The following is a 17040-nucleotide window of genomic DNA, read 5'->3' on the forward strand; positions in this document are numbered from 1 at the left end:
TGAAACTTACCGAATAGTGAATAGTGAGCGGCCTGGATAGAGTAGATGTGGAGAGGATGTTTCCACTAGTGGGAGAGTCTAGGACCAGAGGGCACAGCCTCAGAATTAAAGGGCGTTCCTTTAGAAAGGAGATGAGGAGGAATTTCTTTAGTCAGAGGGCGGTGAATCTTTGGAATTGATTGCCACAGAGAGCTGTGGAGGCCAAGTCTGTGGATATTTTTAAGGTGGAGATTGACATATTCTTGATTAGTACAGGTGTCATTCGGCCTATCAACTCTACTCCGCCATTCAATCATGGCTGATCTATCTCTCGCTCTCAACCCCATTCTCCTGCCTTCTTCCCATTACCCCTGACACCCGCACTAATGAAGAATCTATCAATGTGCATCTTCAGGAATATGTGGCAATGTCAGTGTGGAAGTGTGACAATGTCAGCTCACAATCTTCATTTACCATCTGCTCTCGCACACCGTTCCTACAGAACTGAGAAACATGTTGGGTAAACCATTGCGTTCAATTTGATTGTGACTTATTTTGTACGTCATTATTTTCTTTACACAATCAGTTCCTCTAAGGTCTTGTTGGAATGCCTCAGCTCTGCTCCTTCTACCTGTGGACAAGTTCACTACATGTACACAGGGTCCCCATCTCTCCCCAGCATTCCTTCCGACCAGAAGCAAAGTGAATTCTTACCAGTTGAATGAGCAGGCTAATTAAGTCCGTCAGGGGTTTATTGATAAGCAGAAGGTCTTCAGCAGCCTGTGTGTCCCCTCCTGTGCCAGACTTTTGTGCCTTGGTGAGGAAACAGAAATGAAAATAAATCTCGCAGCGCATTTTCCTTTAAGGTACAAATGAGTCACAGCAGGTAGTGAAATGTGTCAGTGGGAGATTGCGAGATTCACACCTCGTGCCTTCTGGATGGTCAAAACCTTCCAAGTCATGATGAGCTGTTCATTTACGGCCAGTTACCGATATTTGGCAGAAACATGATAATATTGTGGCAGTATAAGATCACAAACATAGAGACTGGTTGATAAGCAGAGGAGGATTTGGGTCTAGTGTAGGCAAGCCCTATTTTCACACGAATAAAGCAATTATATAGCACTGGTGGGAACTATATTCCACACTCTGTGTCTCCCCCTTTGCTCTACCTATTGCACTTGAGTTTGACCTGATGGTATTCATGTCTACTACATCTGATCAGTGTGGATAGCATACAAACAAAGCTTTTCACTGTACCTCGGTAAATATAACAATGATAAACCTAAATCGAACCTAAACCTAAATCTAAATATTTTGTTTTAGAGCAAGGAAATTAAAATCAATTGAGAAATAAATGTTGGCAATAGATAGAAAGCTTTCAAATATGTTAATACAATAGACTCTGCACTTGCTTTTGAAGACCAACTGGCACCAGGGATATCCTGATTGGGTTCAAACGTTGAGGTTGTAAAGATATGCAGCCTGCCGCCCACCCAAAGGCCAGTGTCCACCTTGCCCCACCTCCTGCCCTTCTCCCCATTACCCTTGGAACTCAGTCTCACCTCAATCTGTTTCATTAGACAATGCCTGAGCTATATCTCAATTTCATACAGTCTGAAGAAGGGTCCCGACCAGAAACGTCACCTATCCATGTTCTCCACAGATGCTGCCTGACCCGCTGAGTTACTCCAACACTCTGTGAAACATCAACAATCCATGTTCTCCAGAGATGCTGCCTGACCCGCTGTGTTACTCCAGACTTTGTGTTGTTCCTTGGTAAAACAACACTTGCAATTCCTGGTTTCCTCAATTTCATCTCACTGCCTTGTTTTCATTTCAGCTCACGTTATACCAAAAATATCTCAATTCCGCTGGAAATTTCCAACCGACCTCCACTAGCTTCAACGGGTGCTCAGAGAAGAAGATTCCAGGTATTCTATTCATCTTTGGAAGGAAAGGTTTACTAGCATGGAACGCCACTGCTTGCAGTTTTCTGATTTGGGTGAATACCGTTCCTGCACTGATATCATAGAACAGTGCAACATAGGAACAGGCTGTGGCCCACATTGTTGGCCCACATCAAACTCCCTGAAGGTTCACGCCTTCCACACGCACAAAGTGACTACAGTGTGCACCACACTAAAATACCCCACTGCTGCTTTCTCCCCATATCCCTCGATTCCCTTAGTCCTAAGAGCTAAATCTAACTCTCTCTTGAACACATCCAGTCTCCCAATGACCCAATTACCAACCCTGTAAAACCACAAGGCCACACGTAGTCCACAAGGAGCAGGTGGAGACCCTTCAGCCCACAATCCTGCCCTGCAATTCAATCCAATCATGTCATCTACCATAGACACAAAATGCTGGAGTAACTCAGCGGGACAGGCAGCATCTCTGGAGAGAAGGAATGGGTGACGTTTTGGGTTGAGACCCTTCTTCAGACTGATTTCAGGGGAGAGGAAGCGTTAGCTGTGAAAATAGGACAAAGTGAATGGAGATCAAGGAAAATGTACAATAGATCATTGTTAGCTGGGAGAAGCTGGGAGCAAACAGAGATAAAAAGTATTTGGAGACAGTAAGACTGGTGGGAGAACTGGGAGGGGGAGGGATGGAGAAAGAAGGAAAGCAAGGGTTACTTGAAGTTAGTGAAGTCAATGTTCATACCGCTGGGGTGTAAACTACCCAAGTGAAATATGAGGTGCTGTTCCTCCAATTTGCGCTGGGCCTCACTCCGACAATGGAGGAGGCCCAGGACAGAAAGGTCAGTGTGGGAATGGGGAGGGAGTTAAAGTGTTTAGAAACTGGGAGTTCAGGTAGGTTAAGGTGGACTGAGTGGTGGTGTTCAGTGAAACGATCGCCGAGCCTGCGCTTGGTCTCACTGATATATGGAAGTCCACACCTGGAACAGCGGATACAGGAGATGAGGTTGGAGGAGGTGAAAGTCAACCTCTGCCTCACCTGGAAAGACTGTTGGGGTAGGACTGCCAGAGTCTCCATAAGGTCTTACTACATTGATCGAGTTTTTGAGGAGGTGACAAAGGTAATCGATGAGGGTGGGGCGGTGGATGTGGTCTGCCTGGATTTTAGTGAAGCATTTGATAAAGATCCCCTGGGAGGCTGATGCAGAAGATTCAGATGCACAGGATTAACAGTGACTTGGTCGTATGGATACAGATCTGGCTGACTGATAGAAGAGGGTTGTGGTGGACAGGCTGGAAGTCTGTGACCAGTGGAGTTCTGCAGGGATCTACCTGTGACGCTACTTTCAATGAACTATGTACCTAGATCCCTCTGCTCTACTACATTCCCCAGAGCCCTACCATTTACTGTATAGGTCTTGCCCATGTTAGACTTTCCAAAATGCAACACCTCACACTTCTCTGTATTAAATTTCATCAACCATTCCTCAGCCCACCTGGCCAATCGATCAAGATCCTGTAGCAATCTTTCACAACCATCTTCACTTTCTGCAAAACCACTCACTTTTGAATCATTTGCAAAGCGTCCTGCTTGGTGGCCTGTCCTCCAGTTAATGTAACGAAGGGTTCCTCTTTGGTATTGGTTTACCGTGGTCACGTGTACCGAGGTACGGTGAAAAGTTTTTGTTGCGTGCTAACCAGTCAGTGGAAAGACACTACATGATTACAATTGACCCGTTTACAGTGTACAGCTACAGGACGAGGGAAGAACATTTCTCTACATTAAATTGTACCAACCATTCCTCAACCCACCTGGCCAATCGACTAAGCTGCAATTTTTCACAACCTTCTTTACAATCAACAATACCACCCACTGCCGCTCGATACCACTCATCTGCAAACTTGCCAATCTTGCCATGTACATTCTCATTCAAATCAGTGATGTAAATGACAGTAACGGGCCCAGCACTGAACCCTGAGGCACACCACTAGTCACAGGCCTCCAGTCCGAGAAGCAACCTTCCACCATCACCCTCTGCTTCCTTCCATGAAGCCAATTTGCTATCCATTCAGCTATCTCTCCTTGGATCCCATGCGATCCAACGTTACAAAGCAGCCTACCGTATGGAGCCTTTTCAAATGCTTTGCTGAAGTCCATGTACACAACATCTACAGCTCTGCCCTCATCAACCTTTATGGTCCCATCATCAAAAAACTCAATCAGATTTGTGAGACATGTACACAACAATGCTGACCATCCTCAATCAGTCTTTGTCCATCTTTATGCATGTATATCCTATTCCTCAGAATACCCTCTAGTAACCTTCCTATACAGATTTTAAGCTCACTAGCCTGTAGTTGCCAGCCTGTTCCCTTCTTGAATAGAGGCACATTTGCCACCCTCCAGTCTTTCGGCACCTCTCCTGTATTTAACGACGACTCAGAAATCGCAGCCAGGACCCCTGCAATGTCCTCTCTAGTTTCCCACAATGTCCTCAGATATATTTGATCAGGCCCGGGACATTTGTCCATCTTAATACACAGCAGGACCTCCAGCACCTCTTCAGCTCTAACACTGCTGCAAGACACTTGCATTGACTGCCCCAAGTTCCCCAGTCCTCCTGTCTTTTTCCATGATGTACACAGAGGAGAAATACTTGTTGAGGACCTTGCCCATCTCATGTAGCTTCATACTTCATACTTCATGTAGCTTCATACTTTGATCACTTTGATTCCCGAAGGGTCCCATTCTCTCTTTGGTTACCCTTTTTATCTTCACCTATATACTAAGACATTTGTTTGTTTGTTAGTTCCTGAACTACAGCCAAAACGGTACACGATTGCGCAACAATTTTAGGCCCACCTTACTCACCGTCGTCCCTTTGGTGCTAATGGAAGTACCATTGAAATCGGTACTTCTATCTAAAGTTTTCCAACTTTAGATAGTTCCTCTGTCCCTCCCGTCCCCTCCTCCTTCCCAGATCTCCCTCTATCTTCCTGTCTCCACCTATATCCTTCCTTTGTCCCGCCCCCCTGACATCAGTCTGAAAAAGGGTCTCGACCCGAAACGTCACCCATTCCTTCTCTCCCGAGATGCTGCCTGACCTGCTGAGTTACTCCAGCATTTTGTGAATAAATACCTTCGATTTGTACCAGCATCTGCAGTTATCTTCTTATACCATTGAAATCGGTGTTATATTTTAAAAGCTATTCACATTTTAAAGTTTAAATCTATCTCCTAAGGAGGGCGGGGGGAGGGTGAGGGAGGAAGGGGGGGAGGCGGGAGGATAGGAGGGTTGAGGGGGATGGAGTGGTGGGGGAGGGGAAGGGGGTTAGGGGGGGGGGGGGGAGGTGGGGGGGGGGGGGGAGGAGAGGTTGCTGCACCAATGCAGGAGAGGTTTGGGCCCAACGGGTCTACTTGGTCTAGTGTAGTTATAAAATCTTTTGGGAGTATCCTTAATGCCATCTACCAGAGCCATCTCCTGTCCCCTTTTGCTCTTCCGATTTCCCTTTTCAGCTTATTCTTTAGTTCCCAGAACTCCTTCAGGGATCCCCTTGATCCTGGTTGCTTACACCTGCACATGCTCCTTCTTATTCTTGACCAGAGCCGCTATTTCTCTAGTCATCCAAGTTTCTTACGCTTACCTGCCTTGCCCTTCCCACTAACAGGGACGTGCATGTCCTCGACTCTTGTCAGCGCACGTTTAAACACGTCCCACCTTCCTGACATTCCTATTCCTTCAAACAACCTGCTTCAATCACTTGAACTAGTTCCTGTCAAATACCTTCAAAGTTGGCTTGGCCCCAATTTAGAATCTGAACTCATGGGCCCGCCCTGTCTCTATCCATAACAACCGTAAACCTCATAGATCTCCATTGTATCGCAAAGTGCTGGAGTAACTCAGCAGGTCAGGTAGCATCTCAGGAGAGAAGGAATGGGTGACGTTTCGGGTCGAGACCCTTCTTCAGACTGATGTCAGGGGGGCGGGACAAAGGAAGGATATAGGTGGAGACAGGAAGATAGAGGGAGAACTGGGAAGGAGGAGGGGTCCTTGGATGGAGTTAAGGGGGGAGGTAAAGGGACAGGTGTTGCATCTCCTGCGGTTGCAGGGGAAAGTGCCCGGGGATGGGGTGGTTTGGGTAGGAAGGGACAAGTGGACCAGGGAGTTACGGAGGGAACGGTCTCTGCGGAACGCAGAAATAGGGAGGGGATGGGAAGATGTGGCCAGTGGTGGGGTCCTGTTGTAGGTGACGGAAATGTTGGAGGATGATTTGTTGGATACGCTGGCTGATGGGGTGGAAGGTGAGGACAAGGGGGATTCTGTCCTTGTTACGAATGGGGGGAGGGGGAGCAAGAGCGGAGCTGCGGGATGTAGAAGAGACCCTAGTGAGAGCCTCATCTATAATGGATGAGGCTGCCAAGGAAAGGTACTCTGAGAAGCTGAGGAGCACGTTCTCAGCTAATGACTCATAGATCTCCATGTTCCAAATGTGAACTGTCCAACATCCTGGTCAACTGTAATTAAACTCCCCTTCTCTGAACTCCAATGCTTTTGCAATGACGGCCAATGAATGTGCAGACACTGTGACACCATATGTCAGCTTTAGTGAGGACAGTTGCATTGCCACTAGGACCTGGATCAGGATTAACAACGACAAGCCCCGGATTACAGCAGAACTCAGATAGCTCCGCCAGTCTAAAGATGAGGCCTACAGGAGCGGGGATACAGACCTCTACAGGCAGGCTAAGTACAAGCTGAGAAGAGGAATCAGAGCTGCCAAGGAAAGGCACTCTGAGAAGCTGAGGAGCAGGTTCTCAGCTAATAACTCTTCAGTTTGGAAGGGCTTGCAAGGAATCACCAGGTACAAGAGGAAAACCCCCCGCTCCTTGGACAATCGTCAGCTGACCAATGACCTGAACGAGTTTTACTGCAGGTTCGAGAAACAGAAACATAATCCTGGGATCCCCTCCCCCCTCCTCCCCAATCACCACTTCACACGTACTCACAGCCTGACTCCAGTCTGCACTGACTGGGCCCTCATCCACTACCCACACACCCCCCCCCTGCTGCCCAACATCAATCTGCCCACTTCTCCGTCTCCAACAATAGAAATTGCGGAGGTGGAGAGGTTATTCAGGAAACAGAAAAGCCGGAAATCTCCAGGACCGGACAATGTTTCCCCCTCCACCCTCAAGCTCTGTGCCGAACAACTGGCACCGATCTACACAGACATTTTCAACCAGTCCCTGCAAACCTGCACTGTCCCTGCCTGCTTCAAGGTCTCCACTATTGTCCCTGTACCCAAAAAGACAAGGATCACTGGTCTTAATGACTACAGGCCTGTCGCACTGACCTCTGTCATCATGAAGACCTTTGAAAGACGTGCTGGCCCAGCTGAAAAACATCACAAAGCCCCTGCTGGACCCCCTGCAGTTTGCACACAGGGCCAATAGATCAGTGGATGACAACTGCAGAAGGACCTCTTTGCTCCTATACACAACTCCTCTTGTTATGAAGGCCAACATTCCATTGGCTTTCTTCACAGGTGTTCACCTGTGTCTGGTGACGTGTTCACCTGGGTGTCTGGTGGCGTGTTCACCCGTGTCTGGTGACGTGTTCACCTGTGTCGTGTTCACCTGTGTCTGGTGACGTGTTCATCCGTGTCTGGTGACGTGTTCACCTGTGTCTGGTGACGTATTCACCTTTGGTCTGTGAGATCTACAACACCCTCATCACATCGGCTTTCCCCTATTAAACCCCGAATCATTCACCTCTGAACCCTCGTCTGATCTTTACCCTGTTTCCATGAAAACAAACAGTTTCAGGGACAGTTTCTTCCCAGCTGTTATCAGGCAACTGAATCATCCTACCACAACCAGAGAGCAGTACTGAACTACTATCTACCTCATTGGTGACCCTCAGACTTTGCTGGCTTTATCTTGCACTAAACGTTATTCCCTTATCATGTATCTATACACTGGAAATGACTCGATTGTAATCATGTATACTCTTTCCGCTGACTGGGTTAGCATGCAACAAAGCTTTTCACTGTACCTCAGTACACGTGACACGTATCTTTAAACTTGGTGAACATGAAGCAAAGAATGAGCTCTGCCTGGGACCAGGATAACTAGGACAGCAAGACCAGGTGATCTCACCTGCAAAGCAAAGCGGACAATATTGGAGACGTGCTTCAGCATGCTGTGTAAAATATCAATGAGAGGTAAGAGCAGATTGCTGCTGGTCTTCACACTTCCTTTATCATCCACTTCAAGGTAGAGAGCAGTGGCTTCAATGATCAGGTTGCGGATGTGATCCACGAGACCTGTGGCAAGAGAAAGAAACAGACACCAACCGTGATTTTCCAAGCCAGACACATCAGCGTTGGCCATTTCACACACACGACAGGGTACAATACGGCCGGCAACACAACAAACTGCAGATACTGGAATATTGAGCAAAACACAAAGTGCTGGAGGAACTCAGCCGGTCAGGCAGCATCTGACGAGGGAATGATTTTCTTATGTGCATTCAACAGACAATAGGTGCAGGAGCAGGCCATACGGCCCTTCGAGCACCGCCATTCAATGTGATCATGGCTGATTCAGTCTATGATATCAGTCTGAAGAGGAGTTCCGATCCGAAGTGTCACTTATCCATGTTCTCCACAGATGCTGCCTGACCCGCTGAGTTACTCCAGCACCTATCCATGCTCTCCACAGATGCTGCCTGACCCGCCGAGTTACTCCAGCACTTTGTGAAACGTCACCTATCCATGTTCTCCACAGATGCTGCCTGACCCGCTGAGTTACTCCAGCACTCTGTGAAACGTCACCTATCCATGTTCTCCACAGATGCTGACTGACCCGCTGAGTTAAAGTGCATTCAGAAAGTTTTCAGACCCCTTCACTTTTTCCACATTTTGCTACGTTGCAGCCTTATTTTAAAATGGATTAAATTCATTTTTTCATCATCAATCTACACAGTACCCCATAATAAAAAAGCGAAAACAGGTGTTTTGAAATGTTTGCAAAGTAATTAAAAAGAAATAACTGAAATATCACATTTACATATGTATTCAGACCCTTTACTCAGTAGTTTGTTGAGGCACCTTTGGCAGCGATTACAGCCTCAAGTCTTCTTGGGTCTGAGGCTTCAAGCCTGGCACACCTGTATTTGGGCAATTGCTCCCATTCTTCTTTGCAGATCCTCTCAAGCTCTGTCAGGTTGGATGGGGAGCGTTGATGCACAGCTATTTTCAGGTCCCTCCAGAGATGTTCGATCGGGTTCAAGTCCGGGCTCTGGCTGGGCCACTCAAGGACATTCACAGGATTGTCACGAAGCCACTGCTGCGTTTTCTTGGCTGTGTGCTTAGGGTCGTTGTCCTGTTGGAAGGTGAACCTCCGCCCCAGTCTGAGGTCCAGAACGCTCTGGAGCAGATTTTCATCAAGGATCTCTCTGTACTTTTCTCCGTTCATCTTTCCCTCGATCCTGACTAATCTCCCAGTTCCTGCCGCTGAAAAATCATCCCCACAGCATGATGCTGCCACCACCATGCTTCACCGTAGGTATGGTATTGGCCAGGTGATGAGTGGTGCCGCTTGGCATTCAGGCCAAAGAGTTCAATCTTGGTTTCATCAGACCAGAGAATCTTGTTTCTCATTGTCTGAGAGTCCTTTAGGTGCCTTTTGGCAAAATCCAAGCACCTTTTACTGAGGAGTGGCTTCCGTCTGGCCACTCTACCATAAAGGCCTGATTGGTGGAGTGCTGCAGATATAGTTGTCCTTCTGGAAGGTTCTCCCATCTCCACAGAGGAACTCTGGAACTCTGTCAGAGTGACCATCGGGTTCTTGGTCACCTCCCTGACCACGGTCCTTCTCCCCTGATTGCTCAGTTCGGCTGGGCAGCTCTGAAGAGTCCTGGTGGTTCCAAAGTTCTTCCATTTAAGAATGACGGAGGCCACTGTGCTCTTTGGGACCTGCAATGCTGCAGAGATTGTTTTATACCCTTCCCCAGATCTGTGCTTTGACACAATCCTGTCTTGGAGGTCTATGGACAATTCCTTTGTCTTCATGGCTTGGGTTTTGCTCTGACATGCACTGTCAACTGTGGGACCATTATATAGACAGGTGTGTGCCTTTCCAAATCATGTCCAATCAATTTAATTTACCACTGGTGGACTCCAACCAAGTTGTAGAAACATCTCAAGGATAATCAATGGAAATTGGATGAATTTATGCTCAATTTTGAGTGTCATAGCAAAGGGTCTGAATACTTATGTAAATGTGATATTTCAGTTATTTCTTTTTAATTACATTGCAAACATTTCTAAACACCTGTTTTCACTTTTTTATTATGGGGTATTGTGTAGATTGATGATGAAAAAATGAATTTAATGCATTTTAAAATAAGGCTGTAACATAGCAAAATGTGGACCAAGTGAAGGGGTGTGAATACTTTCTGAACACTGCACAGCAGCACTTTGTGTCATGTTGTGTAAACCAGCATCTGCATTTACTTGTTTCTACAGTGTGGAAGATATTAGCCTTTCAGACGTGACCTTCATGGACAGAGGTGAGAGACTGAATCAAGCACAGTGTTGGCACGGTAGATCTGGGAAGTAAACTGAATGATCCTGGATGACAAAACTGTACGTGATGGGTTAGGGTTAGGGTTAGGGTTAGGATGGTGGATTCACAGACAGAAGTAGGCAGTGTGCAGAGAAACCCTGAGAAGAAATTGTTGCAAGCATCAAGGATATGAGGCAGGTGTGAAAACATATAACCAATTACAGGGCATGTGTAATCTTATGTAGGCAAAAGTAGAAGATTGTGTTAAAACATGACCTTTGCAGTGTGAATATACATGTACTCAGGATCAGCATGTTAATAATAGAATCACTGACATTTACTAAACCTACTCAAACACAACTTGTTATAAGTTGCCACGAATGGATTTTATCTTTTCACAGAATATAGGAATTCCACAGTAGATTTAAAGTGGTTTATGAGGCTGATTTCATTGACGGGAACCCAAAATCAATGTTGGAAATTCACTGTGGCAGACATGCCACTTTTAGATTAATACATTAACATTAATGCATAGGAAACATGCCATAAAGCTGGAAAGAATGCAGATAAGATTTACGAGGTGTTTATTTAGGTACGTGAAGAGGAAAAAAATAGTCAAGGCAAATGTGGGTCCCTTGAAGACAGAAGCAGGGGAATTTATTATGGGGAACAAAGAAATGGCAGACGAGTTAAACCGTTACTTTGGATCTGTCTTCACTGAGGAAGATACACACAATCTCCCAAATGTTCTAGGGGCCGGAGAACCTAGGGTGATGGAGGAACTGAAGGAAATCCACATTAGGCAGGAAATGGTTTTGGGTAGACTGATGGGACTGAAGGCTGATAAATCCCCAGGGCCTGATGGTCTGCATCCCAGGGTACTTAAGGAGGTGGCTCTAGAAATAGTGGAAGCATTGGAGATCATTTTTCAATGTTCTATAGATTCAGGATCAGTTCCTGTGGATTGGAGGATAGCAAATGTTGTCCCACTTTTTAAGAAAGGAGGGAGAGAGAAAACGGGTAATTATAGACCAGTTAGTCTGACATCAGTGGTGGGGAAGATGCTGGAGTCAATTATAAAAGACGAAATTGCTGAGCATTTGGATAGCAGTAACAGGATCATTCCGAGTCAGCATGGATTTACGAAGGGGAAATCATGCTTGGCAAATCTACTGGAATTTTTTGAGGATGTAACTAGGAAAATTGACAGGGGAGAGTCAGTGGATGTGGTGTACCTCGACTTTCAGAAAGCCTTCGACAAGGTCCCACATAGGAGATTAGTGGGCAAAATTAGGGCACATGGTATTGGGGGTAGGGTACTGACGTGGATAGAAAATTGGTTGACAGACAGAAAGCAAAGAGTGGGGATAAATGGGTCCCTTTCGGAATGGCGGATACATGGCAGATGCAGTTTAATGTAGATAAGTGTGAGGTTATTCACTTTGGAAGTAAGAATAGAAAGGCAGATTATTATCTGAATGGTGTCAAGTTAGGAGGAGGGGGAGTTCAACGAGATCTGGGTGTCCTAGTGCATCAGTCAATGAAAGGAAGCATGCAGGTACAGCAGGCAGTGAAGAAAGCCAATGGAATGTTGGCCTTCGTAACAAGAGGAGTTGAGTATAGGAGCAAAGAGGTCCTTCTACAGTTGTACCGGGCCCTGGTGAGACCGCACCTGGAGTACTGTGTGCAGTTTTGGTCTCCTAATTTGAGGAAGGATATTCTTGCTATGGAGGGCGTGCAGCGTAGGTTCACTAGGTTAATTCCCGGAATGGCGGGACTGTCGTATGTTGAAAGGCTGGAGCGATTGGGCTTGTATACACTGGAATTTAGAAGGATGAGGGGGGATCTTATTGAAACATATAAGATAATTAGGGGATTGGACACATTAGAGGCAGGAAACATGTTCCCAATGTTGGGGGAGTCCAGAACAAGGGGCCACAGTTTAAGAATAAGGGGTAGGCCATTTAGAACGGAGATGAGGAAGAACTTTTTCAGTCAGAGAGTGGTGAAGGTGTGGAATTCTCTGCCTCAGAAGGCAGTGGAGGCCAGTTCGTTGGATGCTTTCAAGAGAGAGCTGGATAGAGCTCTTAAGGATAGCGGAGTGAGGGGGTATGGGGAGAAGGCAGGAACGGGGTACTGATTGAGAGTGATCAGTCATGATCGCATTGAATGGCGGTGCTGGCTCGAAGGGCTGAATGGCCTACTCCTGCACCTATTGTCTATTGTCTATTGTGTTGCCAGGATTTGAGGGTCTGAGGTTGGGTAGGCTAGGACTTTCCTCCTGAGAGCTGAGGGGTGATCTTATCGAGGTGTATAAAATCATGAGGGGAATTGATTGCAGAGTCTTTTATCCAGGGTTGGGGAATCTAGAGGGCATAGATTTAAGGTGAGGGGGGAAAGATTTAATAGGAACCTGAGGGGAAACACTTTCAATCAGAGGGTGGTGGGTATATGGAACAAGCTGCCGGAGGAGGTAGTTGAGGGTGGTGGGTATATGGAACAAGCTGCCAGAGGAGGTAGTTGAGGCAGGTACCAGAGCAACATTTAATAGACAGACACTGGACAGGTTCATGGATAGGGAAGGTTCAAGGGATATGGGCCAAATACGGGCAGGTGGGACTAGCTTAGATGGGGCATTTTGGCCAGCACGGGCAGGTTGGGCCGAAGGGCCTGTTTCGTGCTGTCTGACTATGACAATGGCAGTTTTGGTCGGGATTCTGATTTGTGCTTTGGAACTTCACGAACGACCTGTTGGCTGAAAAACACTTGGGATGATCACGAGATGGCAACGATGTGATATGAATAGCGAAATGGTCTGAAATGTGTTGCCTTCCCATTATTCCCTCCACAGTTACTACCTGATCTACTGAGTTCCTCCGTTACATCAGCAAGACCAGGCGTTGTCCGGGTCACCGTTTCACTGAACACTTAGACAATAGACAATAGGTGCAGGAGGAGGCCATTCGGCCCTTCGAGCCAGCACTGCCATTCAATGTGATCATGGCTGATGATTCTCAATCAGTACCCTGTTCCTGCCTTCTCCCCATACCCCCTGACTCCGCTATCCTTAAGAGCTCTATCTAGCTCTCTCTTGCATGCATTCAGAGAATGCACTTGCGCTCGGTCCGCCAAGGCCTGCTGGATCTCCCGGTTGCTGACCATTGTAACTCCCCTTCCCATTCCCACTCTGACCTTTCTGCCCTCGACTCCTCCATTGCCAGAGTGAGGCCACACCTTTCCTCTCGCACGTCTTTGGAGTGTGAGAGGAAACCGGAGCACCCGGTCACAGGGAGAAGGTACAAACTCCGTACAGACAGCACCCTAGTCAGTTGATCCAGGGTCTCTGGGGCTGTAAGGCAGCAGGTCTACCCGCTGCACCACTGTGCTGCACACACATTCCCATTCTTAGTGAGAGCACATTTGGTTAAATACTGCTGGAGGTCAAGGCAGCTGCCATCACATCCCCCTACAGTTCATTTTTTCTGTCTGTTTTGTGTTGAGATAGTTACATAGAATGGTCCAGGCACAACACGAGTGTAGTTTAGATAGAGGAAGCTGAGCAAGTGGCTGTTGATAGCACTGAGCCTCTGTGGATGGTCGAGTGTGGACGGGTCAGGCAGGGCTTGTCTGACATCCTGCATTCAATATGTTGGAGGAGTTCTGTCTGCTGGCTCAGGGCCAGGATAGACAATAGACAATAGGTGCAGGAGTAGGCCATTCAGCCCTTCGAGCCAGCACCGCCATTCAATGCGATCATGACTGATCACTCTCAATCAGTACCCCGTTCCTGCCTTCTCCCCATACCCCCTCACTCCGCTATCCTTAAGAGCTCTATCCAGCTCTCTCTTGAAAGCATCCAACGAACTGGCCTCCACTGCCTTCTGAGGCAGAGAATTCCACACCTTCACCACCCTCTGACTGAAAAAGTTCTTCCTCATCTCCGTTCTAAATGGCCTACCCTTTATTCTTAAACTGTGGCCCCTTGTTCTGGACTCCCCCAACATTGGGAACATGTTATCTGCCTCTAATGTGTCCAATCCCCTAATTATCTTATATGTTTCAATAAGATCCCCCCTCATCCTTCTAAATTCCAGTGTATACAAGCCCAATCGCTCCAGCCTTTCAACATATGACAGCAACACCTTCACTGTGCAGGAGTATGATGTTAAGCGCGTGCTCAGAGCAGTGAATCCCAGGAAAGCTGCAGACCCCGATGGTGTGACGGGCAGAGTGCTGAGGGAATGTGCAGACCAATTATCTGAGGTCTTCACAAAAATCTTCAACCTGTCCCTTTTAAAATCCACCATCCCTCCCTGCCTGAAGTCCGCCACAATCATCCCACTGCCGAAAAAGTCTGTCATCAGCGGCCTTAACAACTACCGTCCGGTAGCACTCACACCGGTCATCACAAAGTGCTTCGAGAGACTGGTCCTGCAGCACATCAAAGCCAGCCTCCCACCCACCTTCGACCCACACCAGTTTGCCTACAGAGCAAATAGGTCTACAGGGGATGCCATCGACACTGCTCTTCACACTGCACTGACCCACCTTGAACACCAGGGGAGCTATGTGAGGATGCTCTTCCTCGACTTCAGCTCTGCCTTTAACACGGTCATCCCGAGCAGACTGGTCACCAAACTTTCCGACCTTGGATTTTCCCAAACCATCTGCCAATGGATCAAGGACTTCCTGACCAACCGCCCCCAGACCGTCAAAATAGGCCCTCACCTCTCCTCCACCATTACACTGAGCACCGGCTCACCACAGGGCTGTGTGTTGAGCCCCATCCTTTACTCCCTCTACACTCACGACTGCGCCCCCACCCATCCCACCAACACCATCATCAAGTTCGCGGATGACACGACTGTGGTTGGACTCATCTCAGGAGAAGATGAGACAGCCTATAGGGATGAAATCCAAAGGCTGGCAGCATGGTGCTCAGTGAACAATCTGGTCCTGAACTCCTCCAAAACAAAGGAACTTATAATTGACTTTAGAAAAACCAGTGTAGAATACGACCCACTCTACATCAATGGGGTCTGTGTGGAAAGGGTACCCGCTTTCAGGTTCCTGGGTACGCACATCGCAGAGGATCTTACCTGGTCTACCAACACCATCACCACAGTAAAGAAGGCACAGCAGAGACTCCACTTCCTGAGGATCCTCAGGAAAACCAACCTGCAGGAGAAGCTCATGTTGTCCTTCTATCGCTGCTCCATCGAGAGTGTGCTGGCATACTGTATAACCACATGGTATGCCAGCTGCTCAGAAAAGGACAGGAAGGCCCTTCAGAGGGTCATCACGACGGCCCAGAAGATCATCGGCTGCTCACTGCCCTCCCTGGAGCACCTGTTCAGCCTACGCTGCCTCAGTAGAGCAGGTAAAATAATAAAAGATCCATCCCACCCCGGCCACCGTCTGTTTGTTCATCTGCCCTCTGGTCGACGTTTCAGGTCGATCAAATCCCGAACAAACAGACTTAAGAACAGTTTTTACCCCAGGGCCATACGAGAACTGAACACTACCTTTGCACTAGGCAACACCGTTAAAAAATCTTGTACTTAATATAATTGTATTTATGTATTTATTTGTTTTTGCATTTATTGCATATATGTTTGTACGCACCGTCAGGATTGGCTATTTTTTAATTTCGTTGTTCTCGTTGCAATGACAATAAATGAATATTATTATTATTATTATTATTATTATTATTCCGGGAATTAACCTAGTGAACCTACGCTGCACGCCCTCCATAGCAAGAATATCCTTCCTCAAATTTGGAGACCAAAACTGCACACAGTACTCCAGGTGCGGTCTCACCAGGGCCCGGTACAACTGTAGAAGGACCTCTTTGCTCCTATACTCAACTCCTCTTGTTACGAAGGCCAACATTCCATTGGCTTTCTTCACTGCCTGCTGTACCTGCATGCTTCCTTTCATTGACACACCAGTTCTGGAGCGTGCGTCCACAGGTGATACTAGGCACGGCCTTCTTGGCAGTGGTATTGGTCTCTTATTGTCACGTGTACTGAGGTTATTCTGTGGTGTCCCCATCATTATCCAAATCATCAAGCCTCACCACAGATTTGCTGATGGGACTTCTATGATAGGACTTTGCAGTAGGACTTCTACAATGAAATAAAACCCATCCATTTTCAAGTACACAAACAATATTAAGGCAATTTTATATAATTGTCCTTCATATGGCTGAACACATGCTGAAGGAGGCAAGTGTGTGGGTGGTGAGCAGTGCCACAACGTGACTGCAGGTGGACGGGCTTGTCCTGTGGATGGCAACTTTCTGCAATGACTTTCATCACTGAATAAAGCAGCAGCTCATTTCTGTTGCTGGATGTTACTATTTCTGTTATCTTAACACATCTGTGACACTAATGCTCAGATTTGCAGAAAACAAATCATTAAATCAGACTAAAATACATTGTGAGGTTTACAGATGATATTGGTGGAGGGAAATGTGAACTGTGCAGAGGTGGCAGTCCATGGGCACTAAGCCTGCTCGATCCTGCGTCACAGGAACATGGAAAGGACAGGTTTAGAGGGATA

The 17040-nt window shown here is 47.1% G+C and overlaps 1 protein-coding gene across 3 annotated transcripts in view; it reads right to left on the reverse strand.

The window, feature by feature from the left end:
• The window catches only part of ulk4 (unc-51 like kinase 4), a 434415-nt gene that overhangs the window by 84072 nt on the left and 333303 nt on the right, over positions 1–17040 (reverse strand). For all 3 annotated transcript variants that reach the window (XM_078413782.1, XM_078413790.1, XM_078413774.1), the window contains 2 exons: positions 8065–8231; positions 694–792 (listed from right to left, as the gene is read on the reverse strand). In XM_078413782.1, the coding sequence (XP_078269908.1) occupies positions 694–792; positions 8065–8231 (266 nt within the window). The remainder of the gene's footprint in view (positions 1–693; positions 793–8064; positions 8232–17040) is intronic.

Source organism: Rhinoraja longicauda, chromosome 2, assembly GCF_053455715.1.
Source record: "Rhinoraja longicauda isolate Sanriku21f chromosome 2, sRhiLon1.1, whole genome shotgun sequence".
Lineage (NCBI taxonomy): Eukaryota > Metazoa > Chordata > Chondrichthyes > Rajiformes > Arhynchobatidae > Rhinoraja > Rhinoraja longicauda.